Below are 15,729 nucleotides of genomic sequence, written 5' to 3' on the forward strand. Positions count from 1 at the left end.
GTCACAAATTTTCAAAAACAATTTTTTTTTTCTTAAACATCATACTCAGACCTCAGTCAAATAAAGTCACATAAAATGAAATAAAAAGAAATTTGTAACAGTCCAGCCTACAAGTGATATTGTTCGCTTTAGGCCTTTACTCACACAATTTTAAAATATGTCATTATGATGTAAGACATGTTTACGTATATATCCCATGTATCTACTGGTTTGCTCGCTTTTCCTAAATTTGCCTAGATTTAGTAGAACTACGACCCACTATCAACAAGGTCAACACATAAGTGACTTTGATATCATCTATAACGATCCATCCTGTTAGTGATATTGTTTGCTCTAGGCCTAGATCCGCACAAATTTAAAACATGTTTTTAGAATATAAGACCTAATTATTATATACTCAACATTTCTCTTGTATTTACTAAATATGATATTTTTATCCTAATTTAGTGTGTTACAAATATGTAATTTTTATTGTTTTTGCGACTTTGGATAGCCTTGAAAAACGACTTCATGCCGTGGATTCCCAATCCAATATGTTGGGAAAGCCATGACTGTTGAAGTGATTGTTATTAGGAAGGCTCTTGAATGTGCTATTAGTAATGGATGGAAGCATGTGAAGATTTTCTCTGATGCAAAAATTATTGTTGATATGATCCAGAAATAAGTGGTTGCGTCATGAAAAATAGAAGTGACGTGTGAAGATATTTAGATATTCTTGACCATCCTTGATCATGTCGATTTTATATATATTCCTAGATGTTTGAACAAAATATCTCATAGATTAGCTAGATTTTTCAATTTTTTTTTTTGCTATATGAGATCTCTTGGGTGAAGATTTTTCTCAAGCTAAATGGTACATTTGAATTATGTAATTTCTTAATGTAGTAATACAAAGTGACTAGTTCTGATGAAAATAATATATTTTAAAATAGATGAAGTTAGAATTTGATTCAATCAGATACAAAAATAAATAAAAGAATATATAAAGACTCATGAGGAGAACAAAGTCTCATATTCCTAGAATCGTTGTGAAATTTGAATCAAAAAATTACTTTTTCTAGATATAATGATGAAATTGTAGAAATGTGATAAGAAAAAATGAAATTGAGTGACAAATTGTAAAATTACTATTTTTGACTTTATTTTCAACTCAAACGCGCCTATTTTATTTTTATATTTAATTTTATTTCCACGTCAGTTTTAGGATGATATTAATTACACTTTGAACAAGAATAGGTGTGTAATATGTCGTTATTATAGTTGAAGCATGTAACTGACTTTTCGGTACAAATTTGAGGGGGAATTTATGTCTTTTCCCTATAATAATTCAATGACATATTTACACAATTTTTTCTTTAAATTTATATAAATATATAAAAAAAATATTTAAATATGTTATACTAGTATTTTTATTTTTTATTTTTGGTAAAGAGTACGAAGAAATTGGCAAACCCTCCTCTAGTCGCCATTACTGCTAACACCGGTAAGTTCTCCTAAACCCTAAATTCTAACCCAATTTTTGTTTCAAGTGATTATTTCTAGAAGCAAAATTCATAAATTTGAGGTTAGATAACTGTAGAAATGATTTTTGCACAATTTTTTCTACCAAATTTTAGTTATTAGAGAGTAGATTCTGTATATTTTTGGCTTATATGGGTGTGATTTTTGTAGGTTGTTCAAAATGGTTGAAACTCTGTTTGAAGATATATTTACAGTCACTCAGAAAGATCCTGATGGAAAAAAATTTGATCGAGGTATGCAAAATCATCATTAGTAATGGAATGAATTTTGAACTGTGAGCCAACACATAATCTGTAGAAGATATCAATGATTTATTTGTAATATTGAATTAATCATCTAGATACTTTTTTTTATCTATGGAAGAGAGTATCGGAGTAACAGTAAAGTTGTCTCCTTGTAACCTATGGGTTAACGGGTTTGAGTTATGGGAGCAATTACTATTGTTTGCATTAGAGTAGACTGTCTATATCACATCCTTTAAAGTGTGGCCCTTTTTAAACGTTTTATTAGTGCAAATCATTTTTTTGATGACCATGGTTTTGGGTAGCTTGTGCGCACGGATACCTGTCACCTTCCACTCAGAACAAGTAACTATGTCCATCAAGGCTAGGACAGATGCGAAGGAATCAATTGTGCTTGGGTTTGAACTTGAGACCTTTTTCAATGTAATTTTATTCTAGTGGAAGTGAAAAGATGGTCGTGGTACACTACTTGAATGATAAGTTGAAGGGGATTAACTAAATTGTTTGTTTACTGTAGACCTGGGATGACATTCTCCCTCTGGACTAATGCAATTAGGAGAAAGAGAAAGTTAAGGAAAAGATGGTGGCGTTTAATAAGAAAAAGAAAAGGGTAGTATTCATCTAGTTGACTGGAAATATTCCAGATGAATGTGAAAAAGTGTTGAGCATCTGTAATGAATTTCTTAGTCTATTCATATTTACTGGACTACGTACTTACAGTGAGAGCTGCCTTTTGAGACAAAGTTGTGGACTCTTATGTGACCATTGTTGCAATAGTTTCCACTATAGGTGATTCAACTTTACGTTTATGTAGTTGTACCTTGTAGTTTCTTCCTCGTGAGCAATAAGGGGGCTTAGGAAGGGACATGGGGTTGTGTGGTGGTTCTGCCGGCCATGGACTGACCAAATAGCTATTGGGAGCATTGAGCACTAGAGTACTGATAAGTGTATTGCTGATTGCACATACGAGGGAGCAATAAAATATAAAGTTCATGCAGTTTTCTTGGCAAAACCATGTTTAGTTTATCATTGTCACCATGAATTATCAAAGTGCAGCAACACTTTTTTTGTTGTTGTTGCTGCAAATAATGTGATCGAATATATCTTGCATTTTGTAGTTAATCGCATTGAAGCACGGAGTGAGCAGTTTGATATGTTCATGCTACTGGATATAAACACTGAAATATATCCTATGCGCGTGAAGGATAAATTTATGATGGTTTTAGCTTCTACTTTGAACTTGGATGGGACTCCAGATACTGGTTATTTCATTCAGGTAATTTGCTGTAGTGGTTTATTTCTATCCTAGTTGATTTGCAAGTGTTAGCCTGTCTGATTTAATTTAATTTTGTGATTTGTGTAAAGAAATAAAAATATGGTGCTTGAAGCTAACTTGAAGTCTCTGAGATTTTGAAAATGCAAACAATATAATCCAGTCAAATTTGAGGGTGTTCAACTTACCATGACGAATCACTTTCGTCAAAGTAAGAAACATCAAGTGCCTTTTGATGACGCGAAAATATATGTACTTTTGTTAAAAAACTAACTTGCTATATACAGACATTTAGAATGTACAGTTTTTGTTTTCAAAAGGAAAAAAATATGCGTCTCGAACAAGTGATCCCCTTTAAGAAAATATTTAGGTTTTGTGACCTTGTCTATCTAGAGGTGATTAGACGTGATATGACGCAACTCTAGATATCTGAGGACATCACCTTAGATAGGAGGGTGTGGAGGTTGCGTATTATGGTAGAAGGTAAGTAGGACTGAAGTGCTGTCTTGCTTTTTGAGGGGTTTAGCCGTATTCTTGTAGTGTCTTGCTTTTGGTTCCTTCATCATTTGTTGTTTATTGTGTTTAGGTTATCACACTTTCCCTTTTTAATACCTACTTTGATATGTTGTACTCGAGACAAGGGTCCTTCAAAAACAGCCTTTTTACCTCCACGAGGTAGGGGTATGGTTTGCGTGCACTCTACCCTCCCCAAACCCCACTTGTGGAATTTCACTGGGTATGTTGTTGTTGTTGACCTTATTTATCTGGAATTGTTTAAAAATCTCATCGCATCTATTATATAGTTCAACTGTTAACTGGAAATAGAAACTAGAGAATATATCAACTTTTTTGTGGTGTCTGTTTTCACGTGTCATAGACACATTTTTGTTCCACGGAGGTGTGATTCCTTATGATATAGCCTTGTGATGGCTGTTCAATTGGTTTCTAAAATAATGGACAGGACAAACAAATTGTATCTGCCAGTGAAAGGGTATAATCGTTTGGTATTGGCATGTATCCAATCACGAATCAGCACAAAAGGATCCATCTATTGTGCTATTTGGAGGATTGTGAAATGTTTTTTGATCCTTGAAATATTCTTAGGATTTCCCTTTCTTTTGAGAAAGACTCAAAGACTGAGGAACCAGAAATGAAGGAAAAGGAGCAAAAAAAGGGAATTCTTGATTGAATTGTTGATGATTGAGGGACAAATCCAACAAATGGGTTTGTCAGAATTTTCATAACCAAAATGGCGAAAACGCACGACTCATTGAGCACCTTCCGTATGCAACTTTTACGTCAAAAAACGTCTGTCAAATGTATTACACTGAAGGTGCTCTAAGCCTCTAACATCCATGAGCCTTTAGTGAATATTTTAAAAAATTTAAGTTTTGCTAGTAATTTTTTTAGTTTGTTTGGAGATCTGGGTCAGTAGAATGAGTCTCTTGTGGGGATTCATATAATTGACCCCAATTAGCTTGGGATTGAGGCATACTTGTTCCTCTAAAGTATGTTTTTAAGAAGTTACTTTTCATGGAAGTCCTTAATATGAAACTTGACTTTTTATTTTTATAACACCTTAATGCTTAAAGATATAAATCCTGACATAACTGTTAGACAAATGCTTGTACGGATTTCCTTATTCCTTTTTTGGTTTGCCTTCTCATTCTTGTTCTACTTTGGTGTTTCAAACTCTTAGAAATCCTCATGGTACTTAATGGTGTTGCAACCTGATGACAGGGTAACAAGAAATCGCTTGCTGACAAGTTCGAATATGTCATGCATGGGAAGCTATATAGGATCTCAGAGGAAGGTTCGGGGAAGCACATTAAAGCGTACGTTTGGATAACTTCTCATATTCAATTCCATGAACATGTATTTATATTTCTGGATGTTCTTTCCTTTTCATTGGTGCAATACTGTCAGTCTGTCACACCTTAGCAATATATGTTTTGCTTCTTGTTTCGAAAAGTTGGCTTAGATCGACTTCTTAGGTCGCCCATTTGCTAAGATTAGATTTCAATTTGATTTATGTGACTTATTTTCTAGTGAGTCTTTTTTTCTATTGTGTTCATTTGTGGAATATAATTTATTTTCTTGCAACCCTGCTTCGTGAACTTTGCTTTTGAGCTGAGGGTCCATCCTTTCTACCCCACAAAGGTGATGTCTGCGTATCCTACCCTCCCTGGACCCCACTTGTGTGATTACACTGGGTATGGTGTGGTTTGTTGTTGTTTAATTTGTGGAATATAAATGTACTTTCCTGTACCTGGTCTTTCTCTGTTTTTGTTTTTGGGCTAGACGTTTTGCCGGTTTAGCCTAATGTATATTCTTTTTCAGTTTTAATTTTTAAATATATTGTTTGAGAGTTGTCTATGTTCTGGTTGTTGAGACTACTCATTTGTTGGTTTCCGATTAGCAAATCACGAGTATTTTACTTATAAAACAATGGATTTACTGGTTTTTATTTGTCTTCAGAGACATTTTTGTTTCATTTGGAGGACTTCTGATGCAGCTGAGAGGAGATCCATCCATTGCAGCTAAGTTTGAGCTTGATCAGAAGATTTTCCTTCTCATAAGGAAGGTTTGATGTAAACAAATTTGGTAACAACTCAATTTGAACTTAAAAGGCGACGGACTATTTGTGAGCGCCTAAGCTATTGGCACGTGATAAATCGCGTGGTGGTCTCAGTTTCTCAAGGATACAAAAGAATGTAATTGAGATATATAATAACAGAGACCATGGAACAAGAGCTCTATACATGTTTTGCAAGGTTTTAAAAGTTTAGCCGTTTTAGAATCAACTTCAGATATGTGGGTCAGAAGTTGAAATCGCGAGTTTCGAATTTAGTGGACTTGCTCATTCATCAAGTGAAGTAGTCATTATTTAACCAATCTGCTCGTATGCCAGATTGTTTGTGCTTGTTTATTTTGTCTCGCTCTAAATAGAATGACTCTCTTAGTTACGTTGTGTCTGACTTGAGCCCCCATGTCTGCTTTTCTCTACCCACAATTCAATAAGTTGGCAAAGCCTACATAACATTAGGGTCGTCCCCTTCATTCTATGTGATTGACCCTAGCTAGGGTTGGGGCCTCGTCCCCTTCATTCTATGTGATTGACCCTAACTTGGGTTGGGTTTTTGGAAAGCTCGTTCCAACCAAGCTACATTATTCTATGAGTTTGTCAATGTTGAGGTAAAGCTACGTATACACCATTCTTTCCAGTAGGGGTGTACAAAATCGAACCGAAAATTGAACCAAACCGCAAATCGAGTCAACCCGGAAAAAAACCCGACTAGTGGTTTGGTTTTGAAAAAAAAAACCCGACTATATTTGGGTCGGTTTGGTTTTAACTAAAAAAAACCAACCCGAATTTATATATATAATTTTAAAATTTTATTTTATACATAAAAATATTTACTTTGATATAATTTTTAAATATTTATACTTTTCCATAGTTTTTATCTTTGAATATATTATTTCAAGTTTGAAACTTAGAATTATGAATGGGCCAATAAAGATTATAGTCCATATATGTTAGTAATTATAATAAAGATTAAATTAAATTAAAATTAATACTAATGCAAAAAGAAATCAATTCAACACTAAGAATGACAATAATATTGAATATTTGTTCTTTAGTTTTACATTAGTTTAGACAATTAAAATACATAATCTAATTTTAATTTTCTTTAATATTTAGTCATGTAACTAATACTTATTAAACTTAATTTTAGCATGATTTAGTACTTTTAAATTATGATCATTTTCATTATGACTTGTTAATTGGCAATATTTGTTTTACGCGATTTCATTATTATTATTTTGTTGGATATTTTAGTGTCATTAATCATATCATATTATGTTATATTTTTAGGAAACATCTTAGATAGTTGTATTTTGGTAGGACTAAAGAAATATTTGAAGTACAAGTAAATTATATGTTTGTATGAATACTTTACCAGAAAAATCCGAAACAACCCGAGTTTTATTGGTTTGGTTTATAAATTTAAAAATCCGACAAAAATGGTTTGATTTAATATTTGAAAAACCCGAACCAACCCGACCATGTACACCCTTACTTTCTACATCTTACTTGTAGAATTGAAATCGAGATTGTCCAACAAATATACTAAACATGGAAGTTAATCTTCATATCTGATATATGTATACATACACCAAATCATATCGATTTCAATTAATATGAATAAGTTGTCATAAAGATGGAACATGTATGAATAAGCAATGATTTAAGTGATAAATCTTTTATAGAAAATATATGTCATTCAAGATTTGAAGAAATTACCAAATATGAAATAACACTTTTGTAGTTTTATTTTGGCCAAAAATTATTCAAGATATCTTCGAGATTTATTTTCCAATAGATATATTGGCATATATAGGATTGAACATAGAGTTATCTCATTCAAAATTCAATCATAGCTAATTAATGTATATCGTTACCTCATTAAATCACTTAATTACGATAAATTAATATAATTTCGTATAAATATTCTCTGTGACAAACTTTTACTATCCCATATTTCATATAAAAATAACATCACGGTTAATTATATATGGATGCAATATTCAAAATGACAAAACTATCCCTACAAATCTCCTCAAACTCCTTTGGAGTCTTTTTCAATCCTACATCATAATTTCTGCCTAATTTGTTTCTAAGAACGTATTTGGTTAAGCTTATGAGTTGGTCAAACATACTTAATAATTACAATTATTCTAAGTTTATTTACTCGTTTGGTAAAATATTAAAAGGTCTATAAGCTTACTTCCTCCTCACTTTGTAATCTGTATCGACCTCTTCTTATTTTCTTTACAAATGATAACGATTAAATTTATAATTTTTTGTAGAAAAAATTAAGGGTATTTTAGTCATTTTAACAAAAAAAACAACTTATCAACACATTTTTACCAAACAAATCAACTATTATTATCACTTTATCAGTATCAACACTTCTATCTAAACATGTATTTGCTTATTTATAGTATCAATTTTGACATACAAAATACTTTTCAGTTATTTACGACTAGTTAATTCAAACAGACTCTAAACCGAACGATCCCTAGTTTTTTCAAAATTAATTAAAACTCTGAAAAAGGACATGCACTTTACATCGTCCCTAATTTCTTCCATAATGTACGCTTTTTAATTTTTATAGAATCAATTAAATTTATTTCATTGAACATTTGAACTCTTTTTTTTTCACTATAAATTTTTCATCCATTTTCCCAAACTCTCCAAATTACTCATTTCTTTCCACTATCCAAAAAAAAAAATGAACACTTTTTTCAATCGACCATATATGTATTCAAAAATTGAAAATGAAGACGAAGAAGATATTAAACATAGAAAAACACAATTCTTGATTTATAAATCATTAAAGAAAGCAGATTCTATTGTGTCTAAGAGAAAAAAATCATCATATTGGTTGAAAGTGAAATTTTGTAAGTTGAAAATCAAAATTGGGAGGAAATTAAAGAGGTTGAGAAAGAGAATATTTTTTACATTTTCTTCCACTTCTACGAGTAAAGTTTAAAGAGTCTACTTCTACATTTTCTCATGCAGTGTTGTTGGATAACGAAGGAACGATCGATTTAGCGTGATCGTGTCATTATTTTTTCCTATCACCTCCATGAATTAGTGGTAAAATTTGTGTATACTCTACCCTCTTCATATCTCATTTTATGGGATTTCACTGGATATGTTAATTGTTATTTTGTCGTTATCTTCTTTTCTTTCTCATTCTATTTATTATTTAATAATTTTTGTTTTGTTATAGTAGCTCTAATCCATATATGCCCTACTTTTCTGATTAAATTATTAATGTGACATTTTATAACAACGATAAATGATACAATCTATTCAAATATTTTCTTTTAAAAAAGTTGAGGTGTTTGAAAATTATGTACTCCTTCTATCCTAATTTATGTGATACTTTTCATTTTTTGAGAATCAAACAGTTTAAGTTTGATTAGAAATTTGCACGTGAAATCTTCAAATTTTTTGAATTAAAATTTATATATCTGTAAACTACGTAAAAATTACTATAAATCACAATAATTGACAATTCAAAATAATTAAAAGAAATATTAAAAATTTACGGTCAAAGATAGACTTGTTTGAATCTCAAAATTCGAAAAATGCCACATAAATTGGAATAGAGGGAGTATTATTTTTATGCCAAGTAGAATGTGAAAAGAACATTATTATGCAAACTTGAAAACCAACTCATTGAAACCTACCTAATGTGCATTTGTTGAAAATGCTTCATCAGAATTTCCAAATTATAAAAAGGCAAAGTTTTTGTCAACTGGAAATATTTACATGAAAAGTCTACCTACTGTCTAATTATTTACAATTCTTATTACCAAAACATGCAAGAACATAGTAAATTTTTTTGTCACAAAATTACGTAGGTGCATGATTTTCCTGCATTTGTACATTTTGAACTTTTGATGTCAATGAGACATCTTCAGACAGTTCCCTTTCTGGTCAAGATTTTAGGCTTCCACGAAATACTGCTAGTAAGAAAGAATGGCAGCATTATATATACAGCAGACTTCCAGTATCATCGAGGCCGCCAGCAGAAGGTATGACCATATATTTAATCCTTTAAAACCTGACGAATGAACGAGAAATCAGTGTCAATGAACAGCCCTAAGAAATGAGTACAATACAAACAACTTAAGATGGCGTTAGTGTAATCCCACAAGTGAGGTTTGGGGAGGGTGGTGTGTGTACGCAGTCTTACCCCTACTTTAAGAAGGTAAAAACTACAAATGTATTAAGTAAATATTCTTACTTATTTGCCCCGATGCTACAGCAGGAAGTGCAGGAATTCTCACAGCTGTGAAAGTAGGAAGTTCCGATATACATCAGTGACCAGTCATATAAGAACTTTTTGCAAAATGAAACTTAATAAGAAGGAATATGTCCAACATACACTTCTTGCATGATGAAGCTGGTAACTGAGACATAGATGGCCAAGGAGCCGGAATGTTGTCATTTAAGTCGCATACAAAGCCGATCCCCAAAGTTTTGTCCAGTATTGCATCTGATGGTAAACTAGACAAAAGACACCCCGAAACTATTCCAACATAAAGAACAACAAATAATTATTAACTAGTACAACAACGGTACAACTAGGCCTCAATTCCAAACTACATGGGGAAAGAATTTACTAGTGCTGTAAAAAATTTAGATAAAAAAGAAAGGATGAGGCAGGTAAAGATATGTCATAGACTTGTTGTATACAAAGCGGCTAATCTCGCAAATGAACATGTACTTCCTCCGTTTCATTTCAATTTGTTTGACTGATTTTGACTTGGCATGGAGCTTAAGAAAGTAAGAAATACTTTTGAATCTTATGGTCTTAAACTATGTAGAATGTATGAAAATGCTCTTTAATCTTGGGGTTGTAAATATGACAATTGCCATGTGGAAAGATAGAATTAAGGGTTGCCAAAAGAAAAAAAAAGAGGCATTCTTTTTTAAACAGAATAAAAAGGAAAGTAAGACTTCCAGTTACCAATTTCAAATAAAAAAAAGTATAGACAAACAAATTGAAACGATTGGAGTAATACATATTTAACGAGTAAATACACAGTTCTCTTCTCATAAGCAGTTTCACACTTCACTAGCCGAGGTTCAAAGATATCCAATTTAATTCAATCAATTGTTCTTCTGTACAGCTAACATTAATTCAACGTTCTTTTTTACCGAAAAGTTCTGTCAGTCTTACTGTTCTTTGAGTTCATAATTAATCATATCTATCAAAGCATCTCGATCAACATTTTCCAAGGCATCCTAATCGAAAATTTTAATATCTCATTATCAGGAGTATTAATTGTCAAAGAAGGTAACATGATGTGACAACTAAGGAACAAAACAACAAAGTAAAAAAGAAAAGGAGTATAGGAATGGACTAGCAAACACGTAAAGTAGGTTTATTACCTTCTGGTGTAACTGGTGTAGTATAGTCATTTGAAGATAACCCGATGCCACAAACATGACAAGATCAAAATTTGAAGTCAGCTTCAAGGTATTTGTATGCTGTACAATGCACCAAAGAGCATTCAAATAAAAACTGACCTTGTACAGAAAAATCCTTGAGGCTAATGTGACAGAGATTGTAGACATTTTTGCTAACATTGTCTTTCTGTAGCTTAAGTCCAAGCGAGGCAGCACAATCCAAAGCTTGCAAGTTGGTGACAAAGCTCTGCCTCTGTAAGTGAGACACATACCTCTCGACAGTACTACAGCATCTTGTTTGGTTATTCATCCCATCTCCACAAGCCTTTGTAATATTTTTCATGTTAGGAAAAACCAAAGGGCACACTAAGGGGAGGAGAAAACAGATTAGTAGATTTATAATATTATGGAAATGCAAAGATAGAAGGTGAGAATGGAAGCTAGATTCTAATTTCTTCAGCAAGAATTTTGGTAACTTTGTGGAGCCAGTAGCATTGAGGATGATCGAATAACCAAGACTATGTTTGGTTTGGGGCAACAAGTGGAATTCTAAGATGGTCATTAAAAGAAAATGTACTTCATCTTTACTTCTGTATTTTTCTTTTAGCTCTCTGATGTTCGTTACTCAAGCCGATGGTTTTCCGAAACAGCCTCTCTACCTTCTCAATGTAGTGGTAAGGTCGGTCTATATATACTACACTCCCCAAACCCCGCTTATGGGACTACATTGGGTTTGTTGTTGTTGGTACTTTCACCAGGTCATGAAACAAAAGAGAGCAAGAATACACTTTGGAATTGCTCCCAGTAATGATGGTAGGGGGGGGAGGGGGGAATGAGCCCTTAACCAAGGGGAAGTACTCAATCAACCATCTTATCCTTTCCTCTTCCAAGAACAAAAACATTTTAACATTATTGATCAACACTAGCTAATAAGATGTATCGCAATAAAATTTATTAGCAAATAAGTGTAGTAGGATATATATATGATGTGCTTATCAGAGATCACTTCCATTATTTGCCATATAAAGCTTGAGAAGCACATTTGCCGCAAAGAAGCTCAAATCTAAAGGGTTAAAGACAGAAAAGCCCAACAAGTCCATTTTTAACCTTCATGTGTATGCATTTTATTTGGGATGCCCGTAACTCTTCATTTCCATATCGATGTCTACACTTCATGGAATGAAGGCTTTTACATTATCAATTTTAAGCACATATCTAGCAAATAACTATGCAATGAGAAATCCAAGGTTGTTATGGAAGAGAATTTGTATGAAGTTATCACCTTTATTGTTTTTGCAATTAGAAAGTCCTCTAAGAACATGTTTTGCTCCAGCAGGTTCAAGTTTACTTGCCAGCCATCGGTGTACAATCCTTTTACAGTCGTTAACTCTAGTTGTGTGATCAGACAGCACAGGGTCATCCATCCTTGAAATATCATATGCTTTAAGTGCAAGTTTTTTAGCAGCTTCTGTTATAGCATTTCCACAAGTTTCCTCACAACATTCATTCACAAGATCGATCTTGCCACAGGTATCAAGTAGGCTAGATGAGTCCACAGTGCTCTCAAACTCATGAACATCTTTGACTGGGCAAGAACCTTCAGTAAGGTTTTCAGGATGTAGAGAGCATATCTGCTGCAGAGTATCATTGGCACCCTGACTGACCAGGAGTTGCTGAAAATCTGAAAGGCAATGCTTTGCGAGACTCCCATTTAAAGCAAGCATATTTGAATGTTTACTAGACTGCCCAATAAGAATAACAAGAGTTGTTTCTAGTTGAGGGCAACACATGACATTAGCCAGATACTCTGCAAATGGAGCTACACAATCTATTGATGTCACGGTCATCATACTTTTCACAGCAGCAAAGTTCAGCGTACACAATCCTGGAGAGGGTGAGAGGAAAAGTAAGAGAAGACAGAGGATATTGAAAACCTTAGATCTTCTGAGGTCTATTTCTTCTCTAAATCTATGTTGCTATATATTTTGTTTTATGATTGGTGGTGTCCAGGACAGCTTACATGCACCTCTGCTATTTTATTGGGTATCTACTACCTCCCACCACCACAAGTATCAAAAACTCTGCCCACCATCCTTAGGCAGATGTGAAGAACTCATCTAGTGTTTTTTGTCTCCACTAAGATTTGAACTCAGGTATCCATTCAATGCTGCTTTATGTTTCGACCTTGGCATTTTAACTTTTAAGATATAGTTCTTGCTAAGTTGTTAGGAGTTTGACAAAATTAGTTTCTGAAACAAAACAGATAACAGTACTTTATAAAAAATATTGGCATACTGCTCGATGGCCCAATGCACTAAGCTCCCACTATGGAGCCCTATCACAAGGGACTATTGTACACAGCCTTACCCTGCATTTCTGCAAGAGCTGCTTCATAGTTCGAACCCCTAACATCCTGGTCACATGGAAGCAACTTTACCAATTATGCCAAGGCTCTCCTTCCAGACTCTTCCAGATCAGGAAAAAAATATATTGGCAGACTGTTGTGTGTATACTTTTAATTACTCCAAGTTGCTCCAAAATTGGAAGGTTGATATAAATTAAAACTTATTCGACACTAAGGACCAAGAATTTTAATGTAATTAGTTTCTGAAACAAACCAGATAGTTTAGGTGAAGTGCTGTTTGTGAAAGGTGCCAACGGAGAAGGTGCAAGAAGGGGGAGAAGGGGTTGTGGAGCAGCAGTAGGTGACTTCTCTAGCAAAAGAGTATCCTCCTTTATGTCCATGATTAGAGAGCCTTTTAGATTATTCAGTGAGCTGCAACTGGATTCCTGGAGGCCTGTAAAAGTAGCAAATCTATCAGAGATTCATAATAGCACTGGATCCAAATGAACTGCCAGCAAATGCACATAGACAGAAATATACGGGAGGACGGTGAAAGCATCATAGGTAAATGTACCACATTAAGTGTTCAACCACGAATCCACATGAATTATTCAACCAGAAACCACTAAAACCAGCAGATTATGTAGTCGCTAAAAGAAAAAAGATGACAGCAAGCAATCACTTTCTGCTGACTTATCATCCTCCATCTGTAGAAGACCCTCATGTTGAGGTTTCAAAGATTGAAACTTGTATATCTAGAGAAATCCAATATCATTGTTACTGGATTTTCTCCTTGATTCATTCAGTTTGGGTCAAATCTAAATTACCCACAGAAACACTATCTGACACACTTCGTTAAGTATTAGCTCACGAAACCATTTCATAACTTGTAAACTATACATTGCCTTCCCTGCTTTATACTATTCCATATTCAGAGTTGAATTACGAATTCCCGCGGATACATTTCCCTCCCTTAATATCCAAAGCAATGCACAACAGTACAACTGATTCAAGCAGCAGGAGATGCAAGGGAATGAGAACATCACTCAAATAAGGTCTCGGAGCAGAAATAGTTTGTCCAGCTAATGCAGAGTCTAAAATAAGATTAACATAATGCAAAACTACTACTCTGTAAGATTAGGTCTTTGGCCTAACTCACACCCCAAAAGCTAACTCAAACAGAGGAGCCTTTACAGGGAGATCACCCTATCTCATTAACCATCAATGTGGGACTTTTTCATACTTCAACATACTCTAACAAAATGCATTTTCGCAAATCTCGACTGTCCCATCTTAATTCCAATTTAAATGATCCTACCAAAAAGTTTCAGCTACTCATTCACAATAAATTTTCTAATTCACATATGTTCTTCACAAACAGCTAATTTTCTACTTGCCTCCAAAACTTAGGAAAGGAGCTCAACTCATACCCTAAGCATGGACTAAAGCAACATATGTACATATCACTATCATCTTTAAGACCTACATATCATCCCCAGATAGAAGATACATTGTTCTAGCAAACACACAACAGTTCCAGATACTGTAAGCCACCACTAGATCACCAATTTACCCAAACACCAGCATAAAGCATGAATCTTTATCAAACCCCAGCTGGATTTTTTAACAAAATTTGGTGAATTTCAAGAATGTATTTTCAAATCATCCAAGAAATAAGTAAACTATCCAAGACACCATGCACAAAAAAAGGGGATTCATACTTACAAAGGAAGAGTATAAATACAACCAGAAGAAGGTCAAGTCTGAAACTTTCACTGACCCCTCCTCTCATTTCTGTCTTCCTTTGCTTCAAGACCCAAATTAGAAAGGAAACAGCAAATGCAAGAAAACCCAAAAGGGTTGAAATTTAGCAGCAAATCTTGGATTTTTTTCAGCTGATTAGAAACGAGTGTAATCTATAGCAATGTGAGAAAAAAGGAACAGAAATTAGAAGAAAGAGCATTAGGAAGTGGAGAGTAAAAGTTGGGGCAGCCATTAATGAGGTGCTCTTAAGTGGGTGGGGGCAAGATGCAGTAATGAAGAATAGCTGTGTATGAATTTAGCATAAGACCCCACACTACCAAGACAAAATTATCTGTGTGAGAGACTGAGATACTGAAAAATGGCTCCAAATGGAACAATAAATACTTTTTCATTCTTAATTATCAATTTTGGTATACGATTCATAGATACGAAGTCAGTTGTTATGGAGCATTTATCTGAATATGAGACTTCATAAATTTATATTTAATCAAACTTTAATACGAATATCAAAAGTCAAATAAAAAAATGGCTGCACTCTTGGGAAATGTTAAATCCATCAAAAGTCATGCTCCAAACGAGACATTATTAGCGC

At 33.7% G+C, this 15,729-nt stretch overlaps 2 protein-coding genes across 4 annotated transcripts; one reads left to right on the forward strand and one right to left on the reverse strand.

Moving 5' to 3' along the window:
- The first annotated feature begins 1,385 nt into the window (after nucleotides 1-1,385).
- LOC125860532 (DNA-directed RNA polymerases II and V subunit 8A-like) lies at nucleotides 1,386-6,081 on the forward strand. 2 transcript variants are annotated; one of them, XM_049540515.1, is made up of 5 exons: nucleotides 1,386-1,483; nucleotides 1,672-1,754; nucleotides 2,882-3,039; nucleotides 4,777-4,871; nucleotides 5,515-6,081. In XM_049540515.1, exons 2-5 carry the CDS (start codon nucleotides 1,682-1,684, stop codon nucleotides 5,624-5,626), a joined length of 438 nt encoding a protein of 145 aa, XP_049396472.1. In that variant the 5' UTR covers nucleotides 1,386-1,483; nucleotides 1,672-1,681; the 3' UTR covers nucleotides 5,627-6,081. The 2 variants fall into 2 exon arrangements, with proteins under 2 accessions (XP_049396472.1, XP_049396473.1); XM_049540516.1 differs by having other exon boundaries at nucleotides 1,470-1,564.
- A 3,382-nt stretch (nucleotides 6,082-9,463) lies between these two features.
- On the reverse strand, nucleotides 9,464-15,408 carry LOC125860507 (uncharacterized GPI-anchored protein At1g61900-like). Of its 2 annotated transcripts, XM_049540484.1 has the most exons (7): nucleotides 15,099-15,404; nucleotides 13,648-13,827; nucleotides 12,312-12,914; nucleotides 11,012-11,395; nucleotides 10,002-10,145; nucleotides 9,861-9,905; nucleotides 9,464-9,677 (listed from the first exon to the last, which is right to left on the reverse strand). In XM_049540484.1, exons 1-4 carry the CDS (start codon nucleotides 15,163-15,165, stop codon nucleotides 11,076-11,078), a joined length of 1,170 nt encoding a protein of 389 aa, XP_049396441.1. In that variant the 5' UTR covers nucleotides 15,166-15,404; the 3' UTR covers nucleotides 9,464-9,677; nucleotides 9,861-9,905; nucleotides 10,002-10,145; nucleotides 11,012-11,075. The 2 variants fall into 2 exon arrangements, with proteins under 2 accessions (XP_049396441.1, XP_049396442.1); XM_049540485.1 differs by lacking the exons at nucleotides 9,464-9,677; nucleotides 9,861-9,905; nucleotides 10,002-10,145 and having other exon boundaries at nucleotides 11,150-11,354; nucleotides 15,099-15,408.
- Between the last annotated feature and the right edge of the window lie 321 nt (nucleotides 15,409-15,729).

Source organism: Solanum stenotomum, chromosome 3 (genome assembly GCF_019186545.1).
Source record: "Solanum stenotomum isolate F172 chromosome 3, ASM1918654v1, whole genome shotgun sequence".
NCBI classification, from domain to species: Eukaryota; Viridiplantae; Streptophyta; class Magnoliopsida; order Solanales; family Solanaceae; genus Solanum; species Solanum stenotomum.

Excerpts from the sequence above, each read along its gene's own strand:
- LOC125860532 (XM_049540515.1), top strand. The coding sequence starts at position 1,682 with ATGGTTGAAACTCTGTTTGAAGATATATTTACAGTCACTCAGAAAGAT. Across the intron at positions 1,755-2,881 it reads TGGAAAAAAATTTGATCGAG|TTAATCGCATTGAAGCACGG; the intron begins GTATGCAAAATC and ends TGCATTTTGTAG. Across the intron at positions 4,872-5,514 it reads TCGGGGAAGCACATTAAAGC|AGACATTTTTGTTTCATTTG; the intron begins GTACGTTTGGAT and ends ATTTGTCTTCAG.
- LOC125860507 (XM_049540484.1), bottom strand. The coding sequence starts at position 15,165 with ATGAGAGGAGGGGTCAGTGAAAGTTTCAGACTTGACCTTCTTCTGGTT. Across the intron at positions 13,828-15,098 it reads TGTATTTATACTCTTCCTTT|GCCTCCAGGAATCCAGTTGC; the intron begins GTAAGTATGAAT and ends CTACTTTTACAG. Across the intron at positions 11,396-12,311 it reads TAATTGCAAAAACAATAAAG|TGTGCCCTTTGGTTTTTCCT; the intron begins GTGATAACTTCA and ends TCCTCCCCTTAG.